The following is a 21,568-nucleotide window of genomic DNA, read 5'->3' on the forward strand; positions in this document are numbered from 1 at the left end:
GACTTCAGACTATACTACAAAGCTACAGTAATCAAGACAATATGGTACCGGTACAAAAACAGAAACATAGATCAATGGAACAAGATAGAAAGCCCCGAGATAAACCCACGCACCTATGGTCAACTAATCTATGACAAAGAAGGCAAGGATATACAATGGAGAAAAGACAGTCTCTTCAATAAGTGGTGCTGGGAAAGCTGGACAGCTACGTGTAAAAGAATGAAATTAGAACACTCCCTAACACCATACACAAAAATAAACTCAAAATGGATTCGAGACCTAAATGTAAGACCAGACACTATAAAACTCTTAGAGGAAAACATAGGGAGAACACTCTTTGACATAAAACACAGCAAGATCTTTTTTGATCCACCTCCTAGAGTAATGGAAATAAAAACAAAAATAAACAAATGGGACCTAATGAAACCTAAAAGCTTTTGCACAGCAAAGGAAACCATAAACAAGACGAAAAGACAACCCTCAGAATGGGAGAAAATGTTTGCAAATGGACCAACAGACAAAAGATCAATCTCCAAAATATATGAACAGCTCATGCAGCTCAATATTAAAGAAACAAACAATCCAATCCAAAAATGGGCAGAAGACCTAAATAGACATTTCTCCAAAGGAGACATACAGATGGCCAAGAAGCACATGAAAAGCTGCTCAACATCACTAATTATTAGAGAAATGCAAATCAAAACTACAATGAGGTATCAACTCACACCAGTTAGAATGGGCATCATCAGAAAATCTACAAACAACAAATGCTGGAGAGGGTGTGGAGAAAAGGGCACCATCTCGCACTGTTGGTGGGACTGTAAATTGATACAGCCACTATGGAGAACAGTATGGAGGTTCCTTAAAAAACTAAAAATAGAATTACCATATGATCCAGCAATCCCACTACTGGGCATATACCCAGAGAAAACCATAATTCAAAAAGACACATGCACCCAATGTTCATTGCAGCACTATTTACAATAGCCGGGTCATGGAAGCAACCTAGATGCCCATCAACAGACGAATGGATAAAGAAGACATGGTACATATATACAATGGAATATTACTCAGCCATAAAAAGGAACGAAATTGAGTCATTTGTTGAGATGTGGATGGATCTAGAGACCGTTGTACAGAGTGAAGTAAGTCAGAAAGAGGAAAACAAATATCGTATATTAACGCATATTTGTGGAACCTAGAAAAATGGTACAGATGAACCGGTTTGCAGGGCAGAAGTTGAGACACAGATGTAGAGAATAAACATATGGACACCAAGCGGGGAAGCCGTGGGGAATTGGGGATGGTGGTGTGTTGAATTGGGTGATTGGGATTGACATGTATACACTGATGTGTATAAAATTGATGACTAATAAGAACCTGCTGTATAAAAAAATAAATAAAATGAAATTCAAAAATATAAAAAAAAAATAATAAGTCCCATTGGTAAGATGAATCTCAGATTTTGAAGAATCTTATGGGGCCTTAGGAATCGCCCTAGTAATCACTAAATATATTGTGAGTTTTTGAAAACTATTAATCCATGTGTGACTTAAAGTAACTCTTTTTTTATCCAATGCTTCATTCACTGAGTACTTCACTTCATTCACTGAGTACTCCATATATCAAGTGTCCTGGTCATCAGAGTTGACTGATTCCCTGAGGGATATGTCCTCTGTATTCTCTTCTTTTAGTCCATCACAAGAGAGTTCAGCAGTGTACCATGATAGATTATTAATAGTTTTAGCACTGACTTCTTCCAGGGCTTTATTTCAATGATTCTACATTATTTTTTCATATGTTAACATCTCTGGCATTGGGATACATTTTATAATCATTGATGTCTTAGAATGGTTACAATTAGGTATTTCTAGGTTAATGTATAACCTTAAGAATGTCTTTCCCCCTCATCCTCTTAGATCTGCATCCTTCTGTCAATTGTTTTATCACTTCATTATGAAAAATTACTTTATTGATTTATGCCTTTTTTGTTAATTCACTAGCTTTTGTGGAAACATCTCTTCTCTGTGAATTTGACCCTGAAAATGTCCTTTCTTGGGCAAGATGTAAACATCTGTTTAATCTCTGTGATTGGTACATAGATGTCATTAGTGCTATATTTTCTGAATGTTTATAATATTTTATGACTAAATTAAAAATTTTTTAAGTGATGGAAAAAGGTATTCCAGGAAAATATTAACCAAAAGAAAGCTAGGAAATAGTATTAACATCAGAAATAATAGACTTCAAGTCTTGCCTGGATTGATTTCAGAAAGTAAACCTAAATTTCATTCCAGTAATTGTATAGCCTTGCAAGTTTTGCAGCTTCTAAATAAAAATCCCTGGGAATCTAATAATGAAGTGTTGGTGGTTAATAAATAAATTAATAAATAATAGACTTTAAGAAAAAAATTTCAGTTGTATGGAAAAAGAGAATGCCTCAAACCCAGTGTCACATACGTAACATTCTCTGACAGCAATGGAATAAATTAGAAATCCTTTATAAAACAGTAGCCACATGCCACCTCACACACATACTTGTAAATAATTCATTGGTAAATGTAGAAATTATAATGGAAATTATGAAATATTTAAACCTGAATGATAATCAAGGTACACGTTAAAACTGCATCTAAAGCAGTCTATGATTTATAATCATAAATGAATATATTATCAAACAGAGATTAAAAATTAATGAGCTAAGCATTATATTCAAAAAATTAGAAAAAGGGCTTCCCTGGTGGCGCAGTGGTTGGGAGTCCGCTTGCCGATGCAGGGGACGCGGGTTCGTGCCCCGGTCTGGGAGGATCCCACATGCCGCGGAGCGGCTGGGCCCGTGAGCCATGGCTGCTGAGCCTGCGCGTCCGGAGCCTGTGCTCCGCAACGGGAGAGGCCACAACAGTGAGAGGCCTGTGTATCGCAAAAAAAAAAAAAAAAAAATTAGAAAAAGAAAAAAGTAATGGTAACGAAAGTAGAAAGAGAAAATAAAGGGAATTTTTAGGCCAGAGTCCCTTATTAATGTAGATGTCAAAATCTTAAGCAAAATACAGTAAACCATACCCAGTAATGTGTAAGCAAAAAGTATTATGACCAAACAGAGTTTATTCTAGCAATACTAGGATGCTAATTTTATAATTAAGATAATTTACCATAGTAATAGACTAAAAAGGAAAATTACATAACCATCTGAATAAATGCAGAAAAAGCAGTGAATAAAATGAAACATGCATTCAAGATCAAACAAGTTAGGAATAGAAGAGAACATTCTTAACCTGATAAGGAGTATTTTCTAAAATGCTCCAGTGTTCTTAATACTGAAATAGTAGAAGCATTGTCTTTAGAATCAGTAGCAAGACAGAGGTGCCTGCTTTTGCTGTTTCTTTTTTTTTAAACTGAAGTATAGTTGATTCACAATATTATGTTAGTTTCAGGTACACACCATAGTGATTCAGTATTTTTTCAGTTTATATTCCATTGTAGGTTATTTCAAGATAATGACTGTAATTCCCTATGCTAAACATTATATCCTTGTTGCTTATCTATTTTATACATAGTACTTTGTATCTGTTAATCCCATACTCCTAATTTGTCCTTCCTCCCTTCTCCCCTTTGATAACCACAAGTTTGTTTTCTATATCTGTCTGTTTTACATATACATTTATTTGTAATATTTTTTAGATTCTACATATAAGTAATATCATACAGTATTTATCTTTCTCTGTTTGCCTTATTTCACTATGCATAATCTCTGGGTCCGTCCACGTTGCTGCAGATGGCAGTAGTTCATTATTTTTTATGACTGAGTAATATTCCATTGCATATGTATGTGTGCGTGTATATATACATACATATGTATGTATATACATAAACATATACCACATCTTCTTAATCCAGTTGCCTGTTGACAGGCACTTGAGTTGCTTCCATGTCTTGGCTATTGTAGATAGTGCTGCTGTGAACATTGGGGTGCATGTATCTTTTTGAATTAGTATTTGTTTTTTTCTGGATATATACCTGGGAGTGGAATTGCTGGATTGCATGGTAGTTCTATTTTTAGTTTTCTAAGGAACCTCCATACTGTTTTCCATAGTGGCTGCACCAATTTCCATTCCCACTAACAGTGTACAGTGGTTCCTTTTTCTCCACATCCTCTCCAACTTTTGTTATTTGTAGACTTTTTTGATGTGAGGAGTGAGGTGATATCTCATTGTGGTTTAGATTTGCATTTCTCTAATAATTAGCAATGTTAAGCATCTTTTCATGTGCCTGTTAGCCATCTGTATGTCTACTTTGGAAAAAAGTCTGTTCAAGTCGTCTTTGATTGAGCTGTTTTTTTGTTACTGAGTTATATGAGCTGTTTGTATATTTTGGATATTAACCCCTTGTTGGTCACATGATTTGCAAATACTTTCTCCCATTCCATAGGTTGTCTTTTTGTTTTGTTGGTGGTTTCCTTTGCTGTGCAAAAGCTTTTAAGTTTAATTAGGTCCCATTTGTTTTGTTTGTTTTGCTTTTATTTATTTATTTTTGCCTTGGGAGACTGGTCTGAGAAAATATTACTATGATTTATGTTAAAGAATGTTCAGCCTATGTTCTCTTCTAGGAGTTGTATGGTTTGTGATCTTGCAGTGAGGTCTTTAAACCATTTTGAGTTTTTTTTTTGTATATGCTGTTAGGGAATGTTATAATCTCATTGTTTTACATGTGACTGCTTGGTTGTCCAGTTTTCCCAGCACCACTTGTTGAAGAGATTGTCTTTTCTCCATTGTATATTCATGCATCCTTTGTCATAGATTAATTGACCATAGGTGTGTGGGTTTATTTCTGGTCTCTCTATTCTGTTCCATTGATCAATGAGTCTGTTTTTGTGCCAGTACCATGCTTTTTTGATTACTGTAGCTATATAATATGGTCTGAAGTGTGGAAGGTTTATATCTCCAGCTTTTTTCTTTTCTCTCAAGATTGCTTTGGCAATTCAGGCTCTTTTGTGGTTCATGTGAATTTTAGGGTTATTTGTTCTAGTTCTGTTAAAAATGCCATGAGGATTTTGATAGGGATTGCTGCTTCTCTAAATATTGTGCTCTGGAGGTCCTAGGGAATGCTATAAGAGAAGATACAAAAGATATAAGGTTTGGAAAGAAGAATCAAAATTAGTACTTGCAGAAAATGTTTCTGTAACTGTGCTAGGGGCCCTGGCAAACATATAACACAAGAATAAGAAACAAAAGAATTTGAAGAAAAAGGATTGGAAGTGAAGAATAAACATTATTGATGTTTGCAAATGATATGATTGTCTACATTAAAAAAATCCACAAGAATCTAAATAAATACTATTTAAATGTCTCACCTTCAGCAAAGCTGTGTGGTGTGGCCAAATAAATAAAAATTTTAAAAAATTAAAAAAGAATTCTATTTAAATAGTAACAAGAACTCTAAGTCACCTAAGAATATATTTTATAAGATAAATACATTCCTTTGATGGATAAAAAATGTAAACATCATTGAAAGACTACAGGAAAATCTGAAAATAGATAAAGCTATCTCATCTTCTTGCTTATTAGACTCAATATCATGTGTATATTTATTTCTCCTAAATTAATCTATAAACACATGTAATCCCAGTCAAAAATCTCAGTTAGGCTTAAAAAAGAAGTTGACAAGATGATTCTAAAAGTCATTTAAAATGGTAAAGGGGCAAGAAAATTTTCAAGAATAAGGAGTCGGGGGACTTGCCATTCCATATGTTAAGACTCTTTAAATGAAACTATTGTAAATTAAAATAAGTATGATATTATTAGTATAAGGGGAAGGAAATAGATCAGTGGCATAGAAGAGAAAGCTCAGAAACAGAACCACACATCAATGAGAATTTAGTATATGACAGCATTGCAAACCAGACACTATCACTCAGTAAATGAAGCTGGATCAATTGGCTGCCCATATGGAAAAAAATAAAATTATTCCCTACCTCATGCTATGCACACAAAAAAATTCCAGAGGTATTAAAGGTATAAAATGAAAATTTATACTTATAAGAGTTTATAGAAGAATGTCCTTATAGTATCAGGATAGAGGAGGATGTCTTAAAACACAAACTATGATAGGAAAGATTGGCAGATTTAACAGCATTCAAATTTTAAAACCTTTCAACAGCAACAAAAGACACCATAATCAAAGAGAAAGACAACCATTGGGCAGGAGAGAAAATATTTACAATGCATATAGTTGACAAAGGATTAATATCCAGAATATATAAAGAATTCCTACAAATCAAATAGACAAAAAGAAAATCCAAAGAACACATACAAATCAGTAGAAAAGAAAAAAGAATGCCCAAAAAGAAAATGTACAAAGGATACACTCAATTCATATAAGAGGAAATAAGAATGGCAATAAATATAACTAGATTCTAATTCTCAGTAATTATCAGAGACTCTAAATTAAAAGTTCAGTAAGAGAGTATTTTCATCAGTTTGCCAAGGATTTTTAAAGTCTGATTTTATCTAGTGTTGGCCAGTGATTGGGGATATAGGAACTCTCACACAGTGCTGATGGGAATATTAATTGGTACAACTGCTTAGGAGAGCAGTTTTGTAGTCTTCAGTAAGGTTGAAGGTACAACTGATTCTACGTAAAAATGGAACTCTCTTCCATTTCAGAGGGTTTGCTTGACATTTTCTTGCAGAAATGTTGCCAGGAGACATATACAGTGATGATTATTGCTGCATTATTGGAATAGGAAAAATAAAAAATAACCTAAATGTTCTACACAGTAGAATTGAGACATTGTGGTATACTTATATAATAAATACTATATAGCAGATAAAACGTACATACATATTCTCAACATAGATAGTATATGTGTGTATATGTATGTATATACATATGTATACACACATACATATTCTTGACATGAAAAGTACATATATATATATATATTTATTTACTCAACATGAACAAACCTCAAAATAATATTGAGTGAAAAAAGGAAAGCAAATTATTCACCACTCTATTAGTCACCAGAAAATTCAATAAATACTTGTTGAAACAATGAATGATGCTGAAGTGGGGGCATGCAGCAGTGTCTTTGGTGAGCAGGCTGGACCTTAAGCTTTCCTGCTTCCCTCTATATTGTTGACTCTTCTCTCTCCCCTCTAAACTATGTGCTCTTGCAGGGCAGAGATATATCTTATTCCTATATATATCCCCTGGCTGTTATTGCTCCTGGCCCAGAATAGGTATTTAATAAGTATGTTGAAGTAATTAGTGAATATTGCTTATTATACCTATGCCCTGTTAAGAACGGCCTTTGGATCAGGAGTTGCAAGACCTGAATTCTCCTGTCTTTTAGTTGTAGGACCTTGGGCAATTTTTTTTACTTCTCTGAGTCTCAGTTTTCTAATTTCGAAAGAAAAGTAATACCTGTTCTGCCTAAATGTGTTATATGAAAGTAAGATCATATACCATAAGGTCATATAATGTAAGAATGTAAGAATGTTATATGAATGTAAGACTTCTAATATTTCAGCAGTGAGGGAAAGTATGTGGTTGTAGAGTTGCAGTGGGAGTAGCTGTGCTGTGTATTCTTAGCACTGTCAACGTTCCTTTTAGGAGCTGTGTGAGCAATCTGTGTCCCAGAGGAGTCATCATTCCTTTTTTATTATCTTTGGAGCCAGTTTACCAGTTTACTTTTTTCTTCTTACAAAGGGAGATTGGCCCTAAAATAGCCAGCGTTCTGTTTTTTCCCAAGGCATGAGAGCAAACCTATCTTTCTGTCTTTGGTACCAGAACTATGATTCATGTCTGAAGTATGTTTGTGTGTATATAAGAAAGGAAAAGAGGTAAAGTCAGGAAACTCAACTGATTTCATGACTCCATCTTCTATTACTTTCTGGAACCTGGATAGTGTGACCTGGAGCAGCAGGCACCTTGGTGAGCCCAAGTACTGGCAGAACCTGAAATGTTGATCATCTGAAACCTTCAGAAGAAAAATCATGGAAAGTCATTGAGTGATATATATGTTTATTATGTTGGCACAATGGGTCATAAAAGCAGGGACAAAGTAAAAACTTTGGTATATTGATGGGTTAGCATAACAAAGAACTTTGGTTAATGATAGAGTATTATTCCATATATGGATTAGCAAAGGGAGTTTGCTTTACCAAATGTAAAAGATAAATAGTATAAACCCAGATAAGGGGAGAGGAAGGATGTTTGGTGGAAGAGAGCTTGGGGCAATTGGTAAACCTCAAGCTGCCCAACTATAGAATTTCATGAGAGATGAGAGGTAGGCATGGAGCAAATCACTGAGGGCCTTTGGGCTAGGCCATGATAGAGTGACCATATCCCCTATAGCAGGACACTCCTGAGAATAAAGGGGGTTCTATTCATTATTATGCTAAGATAACAGGAATAATCTGGAACTGTTGCAGGTAAACCAGGTTATACAGTCACATTATTTGAAGGTAAAGAACAACCACTGATATGATTACATATCCTATGAGGAGTGGGAGGTTAAAATAAATTTTAGGCGGGAGACTTGGACAAGTCTGAATAATAATCTTGACTGGAAGGCACTGAGAGAGGTGGGCCATTTGCTAGCTGAGGTTGTATAATTGAGAAGGATTGTTGGTGTTGTTTTTGTTGTTGTTAGAGAGTGTAAAGTCTTGGCACGTGTAAATGAAGTTGGGAAAGAGCCAATAGAGAGGGAGAGGAGTTGAAAATTGGTACAGTAAGAGATCTGAGGAAAGGTAATAGGCACCTTTTCTATTATGACAAGTGGAAAGGAAGCAAGAGTGGGTATAGATGCAGGCGAGTCTTTAGGTGGGAGGGCATAGCAGGTTTAGAGTTCCTACCTGATGACTGCTTATGCTGTTGAGGGTTCAAGGAAGGTAGAGAAGATTTTAAATAGCTACAGCGGACAGTGAAAGAGAGACCAATAGCAAGACAAGGATGCCCCCCACTACCCCTGTATTCAACATTGCCAGCCACTCTAGGGTCAGTCTTACACCAGGCAGTCCTAGCCAATGAATAAAGCAAGAAAAATAAATATAAGGTATAAGGATTGGAGTAGAAGAAATAAAACTGTTATTATTCATAGCAGCTTTAATTAAGCATACAGGAAATCCAAAAGAATCTGTAGATACTATTAGAATTGATAAATGAATTTAGCAAGGGTACTGGATACAAGGTCACTATACAAAAATAAATTGTATTTCAATATATCAGCAACTAGTAATTAAAAATGATTTTTAAAGAATAGAGAACATTTACCATAGCAACAAACATTAATTACTTAGAAATAAATATTAAGAATAGGGGGGACAAGACATTTACTCAGAAAACTATAAACACTGAAGTTAAAAAAGACCTAAATAAGTGGCAATCCCAGTTTGTTCCCAGTCAGTCCAGTCAGTATCCTAATAAGTGTGTGTGTGTGTGTTTGTGTATGTGTGTGTGTGTGTGTGTATGTAACTTGTTCCACTGCTGACTCTAAAATTTACAAAGGGCCAAGAATACCGACTTTGTTAAAAATTTATTTATTTTTCTTATTAGTCATCCATTTTATACACATCCGTGTATACATGTCAATCCCAATCTCCCAATTCATCACACCCCCACCCCCACCCCTTGCCTCTATCCCCCCTTGGTGTCCATACGTATTTATCTACTTCTGTGTCTCAATTTCTGCTCTGCAAAACGGTTCATCTGTACCATTTTCTAGGTTCCACATTAATGCGTTAATATACGATATTTGTTTTTCTCTTTCTGACTTACTTCACTCTGTATGACAGTCTCTAGATGCATCCATGTCTCTACAAATGACCCAATTTCTTTCCTTTTTATGGCTGAGTAATATTCCATTGTATATATGTACCATGTCTTCTTTATCCATTCATCTGTTGATGGGCATCTAGGTTGCTTCCATGACCTGGCTATTGTAAATAGTGCTGCAATGAACATTGGGTACATGTGTCTTTTTGAATTATGGTTTTCTCTGGGTATATGCCCAGTAGTGGGGTTGTTGGATCATATGGTAATTCTATTTTTAGTTTTTTAAGGAACCTCCATACTGTTCTCCATAGTGGCTGTATCAATTTACATTCCCACCAACAGTGCAAGACGGTGCCCTTTTCTCCACACCCTCTCCAGCATTTGTTGTTTGTAGATTTTCTGATGATGCCCATTCTAACTAGTGTGAGGTGATACCTCATTGTAGTTTTGATTTGCATTTCTCTAATAATTAGTGATGTTGAGCAGCTTTTCATGTGCTTCTTGGCCATCTGTATGTCTCCTTTGGAGAAATGTCTATTTAGGTCTTCTGCCCATTTTTGGATTGGATTGTTTGTTTCTTTAATATTGAGCTGCATGAGCTGTTTATATATTTTGGAGATTGATCTTTTGTCCGATGATTCATTTGCAAATATTTTCTCCCATTCTGAGGGTTGTCTTTTCGTCTTGTTTATGGTTTCCTTTGCTGTGCAAAAGCGTTTAAGTTTCATTAGGTCCCATTTGTTTATTTTTGTTTTTATTTCCATTACTCTAGGAGGTGGATCAAAAAAGATCTTGCTGTGATTTATGTCAAAGAGTGTTCTTCCTATGTTTTCCTCTAAGAGTTTTATAGTGTCTGGTCTTACATTTAGGTCTCGAATCCATTTTGAGTTTATTTTTGTGTATGGTGTTAGGGAGTGTTCTAATTTCATTCTTTTACATGTAGCTGTCCAGCTTTCCCAGCACCACTTATTGAAGAGACTGTCTTTTCTCCATTGTATATCCTTGCCTTCTTTGTCATAGATTAGTTGACCATAGGTGCATGGGTTTATCTCTGGACTTTCTATCATGTTACATTGATATATGTTTCTGTTTTTGTGCCAGTACCATATTGTCTTGATTACTGTAGCTTTGTAGTATAGTCTGAAGTCAGGGAGTCTGATTCCTCCAGCTCCACTTTTTTCTTTCAGGACTGCTTTGGCTATTCGGGGTCTTTTGTGTCTCCATACAAATTTTACAATTTTTTGTTCTAGTTCTGTAAAAAATGCCATTGGTAATTTGAAAGGGATTGCATTGAATCGGTGGATTGCTTTGGGTATTATACTCATTTGCAAAATATTGATTCTTCCAATCCAGGAATATGGTATATCTCTCCATCTGTTGGTATCATCTATAATTTCTTTCATCAGTGTCTTATAGTTTTCTGCATACAGGTCTTTTGCCTCCCTAGGTAGGTTTATTCCTAGGTATTTTATTCTTTTTGTTGCAGTGGTAAATGGGAGTGTTTCCTTAATTTCTCTTTCAGATTTTTCCTCATTAGTGTATAGGAATGCAAGAGATTTCTGTGCATTAATTTTGTATCCTGCCACTTTACCAAATTCATTGAATAGTTCTAGTCATTTTCTGGTGGCATCTTTAGGATTCTCTATGTATAGTATCATGTCCTCTGCAAACAGTGACAGTTTTACTTCTTCTTATCGAATTTGTATTCCTTGTATTTCTTTTTCTTCTCTGATTGCTGTGGCTAGGACTTCCAAAACTATGAGGAATAATAGTGGTGAGAGTGGACATCCTTGTCTCGTTCCTGATCTTAGAGGAAATGCTTTCAGTTTTTCACCATTGAGAATGATGTTTGCTGTGGGTTTGTCGTATATGGCATTTATTATGTTGAAGTAGGTTCCCTCTATGCCCACTTTTTACAGAGTTTTTATCGTAAATGGGTGTTGAATTTTGTCAAAGCTTTTTCTGCATCTATTGAGATGATCATACAGTTTTTATTTTTCTATTTGTTGATATGGTGTATCACATTGATTGATTTGCATATATTGAAGAATCCTTGCATCTCTGGGATAAATCCCACTTGATCATGGTGTATGATCCATTTAATGTGTTGTTGGATTCTGTTTGCTAGTATTTTGTTTAGGATTTTTGCATCTATATTCATCAGTGATATTGGTCTGTAATTTTCTTTTTTTGTAGTATCTTTTGTAGTATCTTGTCTGGTTTTGGTATCAGGGTGATGGTGGCCTCATAGAATGAGTTTGGGAGTGTTCCTTCCTCTGCAGTTTTTTGGAAGTGTTTGAGAAGGATGGGTGTTAGCGCTTCTCTAAATGTTTGATAGAAGTCAACTGTGAAGCCATCTGGTCCTGGACTTTTGTTTGTTGGAAGATTTTTAATCACAGTTTCAATTTCATTACTTGTAATTGGTCTGTTCATATTTTCTATTTCTTCCTGGTTCAGTCTTGGAAGGTTATACCTTTCTAAGAATTTGTCCATTTCTTCCAGGCTGTCCATTTTATTGGCATAAAGTTGCTTGTAGTAGTCTCTTAGGATGCTTTGTATTTCTGTGGTGTCTGTTGTAACTTCTTTTTCATTTCTAATTTTATTGAGTCCTCTCCCTCTTTTTCTTGATGAGTCTGGCTATTGGTTTATCAATTTTGTTTATCTTCTCAAGGAACCAGCTTTTAGTTTTATTGACCTTTGCTTTTGTTTTCTTTGTTTCTATTTCATTTATTTCTGCTCTGATCTCTGATTTCTTTCCTTCTGCTAACTTTGGGTTTTGTTGGTTCTTCTTTCTCTAGTTCCTTTAGGTGTAAGGTTAGATTGTTTATTTGAGATTTTTCTTGTTTCTTGCTGTAGGCTTGTATAGATATAAACTTCCCTCATAGAACTGCTTTTGCTGCATCCCATAGGTTTTGGATCGTTGTGTTTTCATTGTCATTTGTTTGTTGGTATTTTTTGATTTCCTCTTTGAGTTCTTCAGTGATCTCTTGTTTATTAAGTAATGTATTGTTTATCCTCCATGTGTTTCTGTTTTTTACGTTTTGTTCCCCGTAGTTAATTTCTAATCTCATAGCGTCATGGTCAGAAAAGCTGCTTGATATGATTTCAATTTTCTTAAATTTTCTGAGGCTTAATTTGTGACCCAGGATGTGATCTATCCTGGAGAATGTTCCTTGTGCACTTGAGAAGAAAGTGTAATCTGCTGTTTCTGGATGGAATATCCTATAAATATCAATTAAATCTATCATCTATTGTGTCATTTAAAGCTTGCTTACTAATAAAGTTTCCTTATTAATTTTCTGTTTGGATGCTCTGTCCATTGGTATAAGTGAGGTGTTGAAATCCCCCACTATTATTGTGTTACTGTTGATTTCCTCTTTTAGAGCTGTTAGCAGTTGCCTTATGTATTGAGGTGCTCCTATGTTGGGTGCATAAATATTTATAATTGTTATATCTTCTTCCTGGATTGATTTGTTGAGCATTACATAGTGTCCTTCCTTGTCTCTTGTAACATTCTTTATTTTAAAGTCTATTTTATCTGATATGAGTATTGCTACTCCAGTTTTCTTTTGATTTCCATTTGCATGGAATATCTTTTTCCATCCCCTCACTTTCAGTCTGTATGTGTCCCTAGGTCTGAAGTGGGTCTCTTGTAGATAATATATATATGGGTCTTGTTTTTGTATCCATTCAGCAAGCCTGTGTCTTTCGGTTGGAGCATTTAATCCATTCACGTTTAAGGTAATTATCAATATGTATATTCCTATGACCATTTTCTTAATTGTTTTGGGTTTGTTTTTGTAGGTCCTTTTCTTCTCTTGTGTTTCCCACTTAGAGAAGTTCCTTTAGCACTTGTTATAGAGCTGGTTTGGTGGTGCTGAATTCTCTTAGCTTTTGCTTGTCTGTAAAGCTTTTGATTTCTCCATCAAATCTGAATGAGATCCTTGCTGGGTAGAGTAATCTTTGTTGTAAGTTCTTCCCTTTCATCACTTTAAGTATATCATGCCACTCCCTTCTGACTTGTAGAGTTTCTTCTGAGAAATCAGCTGTTAACCTTATGGGAGTTCCCTTGTATGTTATTTGTCATTTTTCCCTTGCTGCTTTCAATAATTTTTCCTTGTCTTTAATTTTTGCCAATTTAATTACTATGTGTCTTGGTGTGTTTCTCCTTGGGTTTATCCTGTGTGGGACTTGCTGTGCTTCCTGGACTTGCATGGCTATTTCTTTACCCATGTTAGGGAAGTTTTCGACTATAATCTCTTCAAATATTTTCTCGGGTCCTTTCTCTCTCTCTTCTCCTTCTGGGACCCCTATAATGCGATTGTTGGTGCATATAATGTTGTCCCAGAGGTCTCTCAGACTGTCATTTCTTTTTGTTCTTTTTTCTTTATTCTGTTCTGTAGCAGTGAATTCCACCATTCTGTCTTCCAGGTCACTTTCCATTCTTCTGCCTCAGTTATTCTGCTGTTGATTCCTTCTAGTGTATTTTTCATTTCAGTTATTGTATTGTTCATCTCGTTTGTTCTTTAATTCTTCTAGGTCTTTGTTAAACATTTTTTGCATCTTCTCAATCTTTGCCTCCATGCTTTTTCCGAGGTTCTGGATCATCTTCACTATCATTATTCTCAATTCTTTTCCTGGAAGATTGCCTATCTCCATTTCATTTAGTTGTTTTTCTGGGGTTTTATCTTGTTCCTTCATCTGGTACATAGCCCTCTGCCTTTTCATCTTGTCTATGTTTCTGTGAATGTGGTTTTTGTTCCACAGGCTGCAGGATTGTAGTTCTTCTGCTTCTGCTCCAGGAATACCCACTTTTGACCCCTGTCTTCTCAGTCAACAAAGAGACCCCAGTAGAGATTGCAACTTTTTCTCACCTGCCATTCTAGGGAGAACTGGCTATGACCATGGTGTTGATGTTGATTTATAATTTAGAAAGGCCAAGAGAAAAATGTTGGAGGACTTACTACACCTGATACCCAAATGTAAAGGTTTCTAGAAGATAACATAGGAGAATATTTTCATGGTCTTGGGATTGGGAAAGAATTCTTAAAGAAGATACAGAAAACACAATCATAAGGTGTAAAACCAATACATTTTACTATATTAAAGTTAACTCTTCATGAACAGACATAATTATGAGAGTACAAAGGCTGGCAACAGGGTGGGAGAAGATTTGTGCCTAATTCATAGCCAGTGAAGAGTTCATGTCTAGGATATATAAAAAACTCCTACAGATAATTAGAAAATAGTAGTCCAGTCTATTCAATAGGCAAGAAACTTGAACTGTTTCTCTTCAAGAAAAGAACAAGAGGATAGTCACATGGTCACAAATATGAAAAGATACTGAACTTCATTAGTTATCAGGGAAATATAATTGGGACCACTATAAGTTACTAGCACTCACCTGTCAGAATGACTAAAGTAAAAAAGTGTTAGTGAAGGTGCGGAACAGTTGAAACTTTCATACACCTTTGGTTGGAGTATAATTGACACAGCTACTTTTGAGAACTGTTTGACAGTGTCTATTAAACTTAGCATGTGGGGCTTCTCTGGTGGCGCAGTGGTTGAGAGTCCGCCTGCCGATGCAGGGAACACGGGTTCATGCCCCGGTCCGGGAAGATCCCACATGCCGTGAAGCGGCTGGGCACGTGAGCCATGGCCGCTGAGCCTGCGCGTCCAGAGCCTGTGCTCCGCAACGGGAGAGGCCACAACACTGAGAGGCCCACGTACCGCAAAAAAAAAATTAGCATGTGCATGCCATATGACCTAACAAATTCACTCCTAGACTGTGTCTAATAGAAATATAAGCATATATATAACAAAAGATGAATACGAATGTCATAGCAGCATGATTCTAATAACCTAAAACTGGACATAACATAAATGTCCATCTGCAGTGAAACTGATAAATTGTGGATATTCATACAAACGAATACTACATATAGCAATAAAAATGAACAAACCATTGCTATATGCAACATCTTTGATGAATTTCACAAACATTATGTTGAGTGAAAGAAGTCAGACACAGAAGAAAATATGTTGTATGAGTCCATTTGTATGAAGTTCAGAGACAGACAAAACTAATTTTAATGTTAGAAGTAGAGATACTATTTACCTTTGGGATGGAGGACAAGGCTAATGATTAGGACAGGGTACAAGGAGAGCGTTTCTTCATTGAGCTTGTACGGTTATGATTTGTGTATGTTACCTTTCCATATAAAGTTGTTTTCAAATGATGTATGTAAAATGCTTATCACAGTGGCTGGCTCATTACTGCCAGTTCAATAACTGGCAGTGTTAACTTTTTACTATGGTTTAGTTCTCTGTGATGACAAGGTCTAGGGCAATGGTGTCTAGTAGAATTTACTGCAGTCATTAAAATGTTCTGTTTCTGCACTGTGTAGTTCCATAGTCTCTATCCACATGTAACTATTGAGTATTTGAAATATGACTGAGGAATTTATTTAAAATTTTAGTTAATTATAATAAAAATTTAAATACCCACATGTGACTAATGGCTGTCATGTTGGATATGATATGATATCCAGGTCTAGGGAATTGCCGTGAGAATGAGTGAATGAAGGAGAATGGTAATGAAGTTTATTTGAGTTGAATAAATCAAGAAACTGAGAGGCCAGAGTGTCAGGTGAATTGTGCCTCTGTACATTGAAGAATGCTTAGGGTAATGGCAAGACTGGATTGGAGTGTGAGGTTGTAAGATAGGTTCCAAAGTCTTCAAAGAAGCTTTTGGATAGAGGAGGGGAAAAATATAATGGACCAGGAAAGAATACTTTTCCATATAGGTTGTCAAAGATACTTAGGTAGAAATGTTTCTGAAGCACAGCTTAGGTAATAAAGAGTCATTGAAGGAGAGAATTTTAAGAAGGAAGTGGTCAGGGGCAGCAGCAATGCTTCAGAGTGATGTTGTATGACAAAACTCTCGAGTAGTAAAGTGGTCATTAAAGACCTGTGAGAGTGAAGCTTGGTGCAGAGGTGGGGAAGGAAGCAATTGCTGGGAGTAGATGAAAGGTTAAGGTGTGGGCAATTTTCAGTAAGTTCCTCTGTGAAAGCAATAAGAAAGGAGGTGGTAGCTAGGGGGAGATGTGGGGGTTTGCTTTTGTTTAACAAGTGGTGGGGGATTGAACTTGAGGAAGGACGTGAAAAAGTGAAATTTCTTGGTGTTTTCTTTCAGTGTATGGAAGAAATGTTGAGGCTGAGTACATATAGGATCTCTGTGAGGTGAGGAGGAAGTGGCTAGGTGATGACAGTGGAAAGGTTGGTTGGGCCAGATTTTGAACAATCTTGAATGGCATTATGAAGAAATGTTGACTTTATCTAATAGTTCATGGAGAACCAAGGAAAGTTTTAAGTATCTGGGTCTCCTGTAAGAGTCTGTGCTTTATAAATATTACTCTGGCAATAGCAAGGACTGTGGACTAAAGGTAGCCAGACTTAGACAGATTGCTTCATCAAGCAAGAAGTGATGAAACCCTGAAATAGGGCCGTAGCAATTCATAGGGTGGAGGAGAGTTGGCGAATTTGAGATTATAGTTCAGAAGTGGAATGAGCACAACTTGTGGTGATGGAATAAAGGAGAACAAGTATTAGAACCGAGAGGTTTCTATCTGAATTGACTAGGTCTAAACTGGTGAATTTACGTTAAGGGACCAAAAAGAAAGAACCCGAGTTTGGAATTGTGGTGAATTATATAACAGTTTTGTTGAGATATAATTCACATACCATACAATTCACCCATTTAAAGTATGCAATTCAATGTTTTTAGTGTATTCACAGAGTTGTGCAACCATCACTACAATCGATTTTAGAATTTTTTCATCACCCTGTAAAGAAACTCATACCCATTAGCAGTCATTCCTCATTCTACCCCACCTCCTTCTCCAGCCCCTCAGCCCTAGGCAACCACTAACCTACTCTTGGTCTGTATAAATTTGCCTATTTTGAGCATTTCATGTAAATGGAATCATACAGCATGTGGTCCTTTCTGACTAGCTTCTTTTATTTAGCATGTTTTCAAAGTTCATCCATGTAGAGATCACTTTTTGCCTTATATTATGTATACTCACCTCTTTACATGTTTTATCTCCTCTACTGGAGGCATTATTGTTATATATTCCAAGGCTGTATCTGGCACATATGCTGTATTTAGTTATGACTCAACAAATAATTGATACATCATAAGTGAGAAGGCTAACTCCATTAACCATGAAATAAAGTTAACCAGAATGAGTTGCTCCCACATGTGCTTACCCACTAAGGTGTGTCTTTATTTGCTGTCATAGAATAAGTAGGTACCATACCAATGGTCTGGTTCTGCCATTAACTCTGTATGACCTTGGGTAAGTCATTATACTCTAGCTACACTTTCCATATGTGAAAATGGGGATAAAAATCCCTTCCCAATATGATACAGAGGAATAACTAAGGTAATTCAAGTTGCTGGGATTTGGATAGAGTTGGGGTTCATCCAGACAGCCTCTGAGAACAAATAAATACATGTTTCCCCTCCTATCTGAAAGAAGAGTGTTCTTATGAAACCTATTGTAAGGCAAAATGGGTAAAGTGAAAAAGCAATTACCTTAGGTTGCAGCTTCCTAACAGGTACGCAAAATAAGTAGAGGTAAAGCCCAGATGCTCACAGACACAGTTCAAAGCTGTGGCAGCTTGATGCTGAGTGTAGTTCCTGGGGAGGGAGTTCGGCGGTTCTACTCTTGCTATTTGGCGTGAACACTGCCTCTGTAACGGCTCAGGGCAAAACAAATGCTGAATGCGAGTTTCGCTTTTCACCTGTTTCTGGAAATTTTCCAGATTTCTTTTGGTAAGTGAAAACAGGTACAGACGTACAATGGGGTTACATACCAATAAACTATTATAAATTGAAAATATCTTAAGTCAAAAATGCATTTAATACACCTAGCCTACTGAACACCATAGCTTAGGCTCACATATCTTAAACGTGCTCAGAACACTTATGTGAGCGTACAGCTGGGCAAAATCATCTCACTCAAAGCCTGTTTTATAATAAAGTGTTGAATAGCTCATGTAATTTATTGAATACTGTACTGAAAAACAGAATGGTTGATTAGGTGCAGAATGGTTGTCAGTGTATCTTGTTCCCCCTGTGATCACGTGGCTGATGGGGAGCTGCTGCCCAGCATCATGAGAGAGTATCACCACATATTGCTAGCCCAGGAAAAGATCAAAATTCAGAGTACGGTTTCTGCTGAATGTGTATCGCTTTCACACTATCGTAAAGTTGAAAAATCATAAGTCAAGCCATTGTAAGTTGGAGACTGCTTTTGTGAAAGACCTGCATTAGAATAGACAAAGTGACATAAAACGAACTTTTGGAAGGGGTGGTGGTAACCTGTAAATGTTTGGCTCTATTACCTAATCCTCCTGGGATAGGAGTAGCCTTTTTTTTCATGGGATTAGGCATCTTGGCCCCTTAAGTCCTTTCAATCCCCATTTACAAGGTCCTAGTTTTGTCTGTTGCATACTGCTTGTTTTGTCACCAACCTGGAGCATTACACCTGTGCCATGTTCTCTAGCTATTCTCTCTGGAATACTTAAGACACTTATTTCTTAAGGACACTGACCAGTAGACTCCCTATCTTGCATAGCTTCATGTTGCTTTCCTAATTCCTGTTGTCTTAATATGCTGCATATAGTTGAATACCAAAAAGAAAAAGTTTAAAACCCACTCTATCCACCTTCCTGAAACAAACAACTTATAAATGCAGGCCTACCTTACCCCCGTCCCCCCTTTTGGAGAGCTGTTCATGCTTTTATTTAGAAAACATATACTGAGTGTGTACTTGAGTGCCATGTATCAAAATGAGTAAAGTAGTCCTTGACTTCCAAGATCTTGTAGCGGTTCAGTGGGAGAAGGCAGACATAGATAATCACAGTATAATGTGGAAGTGCAGTAGCAGAGCCATGGACAGGTGGTTTTGAGAGCATACCTTGAAGAAGCCACTGGGACAGTGTTTCGAAGCAAGTGTCGCCTGGCATTTCTGAACTAACAAATATAACACAGAAGCAGCCTGATGAAGAGCACTTGTGTTCTTGGAGCCTCAGGACAACCCGGTGACTCCCATTTTAGAGAGCAATCTAAAGCTCCGAAAGGATCAGTGGCTGGCTCTTAAACAGATTCTAGACTCAGCTTCTATGTTTGTCCCCTCCCCCTCCACCATATCCATGCCCCTTAAGCAAGGGTAGAAAGTACCCTTGCAGAGTACTACAGTGCCCTGCCATCCGTTCGTTTAGTTCTTCCTCCTTAAGCAAAGCTAGAGTCTCAGATTCCCCTTTTCTGTGTCTAGCCTGCATCCAGTGTCGTCGGTGCATTGAGCATTACAGGGCTGTAGCAGTAGTGAATATTGCTGATGTCATTGTTTGCCTTATTGGGATTTTGCTCTTTGTTTCACAGGGAGCTGTGATTGGTATAGACGATGAGGACGACAGCACCTTCACAATAACTGTTGATCAGAAAACCTTCCATTTCCAGGGTGAGCTGAAAGAAAAGATTCTTTCTCTTCATAGTCCCAGCTGCTTCTTTCCTTCTCTTTTGGGTTGTTTGCTGGGTGACTTGAATGGTTTTGCAACTGATCCTGCATGAACGAGTGCACAGGAACGTTCTGGATGAAGTGGTACTGCAGGTTAGGCAGGGATTTAATCGTATCTGCAGTGGATACAGATCTATTTGAAATGACTGTGGATCTGGCTGCAATTGAAAATTAAAATTTGAAACAATGAAAATCAGTGAAGGGAGAGAGTGATGGGCTGCTGCTGCTGGCTTGTGTTTGCAGAAGGTTGCTGGTCTTCTTTATCGAGGAGTGTGGCTCTGCTTCTGCATGAAAAGTCCAAAGACTGATTGTGAAGGCTGCAGTGTTTGTCCATGTAAAACTCAAAATATAAATTGAAGCTAGTAGCAGCCTTTGGCTTAAAGGTTTTGCTTTGCTTCGAGAACTACAAGTTTGCATTCATTTCATCTGCATTTCTGCGTCTTGTCTGCCAGCCATCATTTCTCTGCTGTTATCCTTTTTATAGTTCATAACACCAAATGCCATCTGCCACTGCTATGTTTCGGCATTGCATGCTATGGTTCACCGGTAGAAAGGGTAAGGTACTAGATGATCATTCTCATTTCATCTTGCTTTGAAAACTCTAAACCAGCAAATAAAAGTCAATTTTAATGATCCTATCCTAATGTACCTCTCATCTATTAGGAATGCCTGTTAGCTTTGTTACTAATGTTTTTGCTATCTTGCCTATCCAGAGTAACCTCTATTTTATGTTTAAAGCAGTCCAAGAAGCTTAAAAATTGAGAATATTTGCACTTTCTTTGAACTACAAGTGACAATGCACTGTGATAGATGCTAGGCATACCAAGATAAAGAAATAGTAAATTTATAGCTTACAAATGTTTTGGTTATGAAGTCTAACAGTGACCAGATATGTTATACAAGATGTTCCGACAGCTATTGTTCTTCTATACTAGGATAGTATATTGAAGTTATTTTATTTCATTGTCTTGTTTAAGAAATTGGCACATAGAAATGAAAGATCCAGCTTACATATAATAAAGATAAACCAGTGTACTCACTCGTGATATCTCTAATGCTTTTAGGAAAAAGCATTCTTAAAGTATTTATTATGTTTGGTCATATTCTTTACTCAGACTGCTATAAACTAATGATGTCCTCCTGAAATTTTCCACTACATTTAATTTCATAAAACATTTAAAATCTTATTATGAAAGCCCATGGCCTTT

General features: G+C 36.6%; 1 protein-coding gene across 3 annotated transcripts in view; it reads left to right on the plus strand.

Moving 5' to 3' along the window:
• OSBPL9 (oxysterol binding protein like 9) overlaps window positions 1–21,568 on the plus strand; it is a 169,202-nt gene that overhangs the window by 37,859 nt on the left and 109,775 nt on the right. For all 3 annotated transcript variants that reach the window (XM_079901738.1, XM_079901739.1, XM_079901743.1), the window contains exon 3: window positions 20,225–20,303. In XM_079901738.1, the coding sequence (XP_079757864.1) occupies window positions 20,225–20,303 (79 nt within the window). The remainder of the gene's footprint in view (window positions 1–20,224; window positions 20,304–21,568) is intronic.

Source organism: Stenella coeruleoalba (assembly GCF_951394435.1).
Source record: "Stenella coeruleoalba genome assembly, chromosome: 1".
Taxonomy (NCBI): Eukaryota; Metazoa; Chordata; class Mammalia; order Artiodactyla; family Delphinidae; genus Stenella; species Stenella coeruleoalba.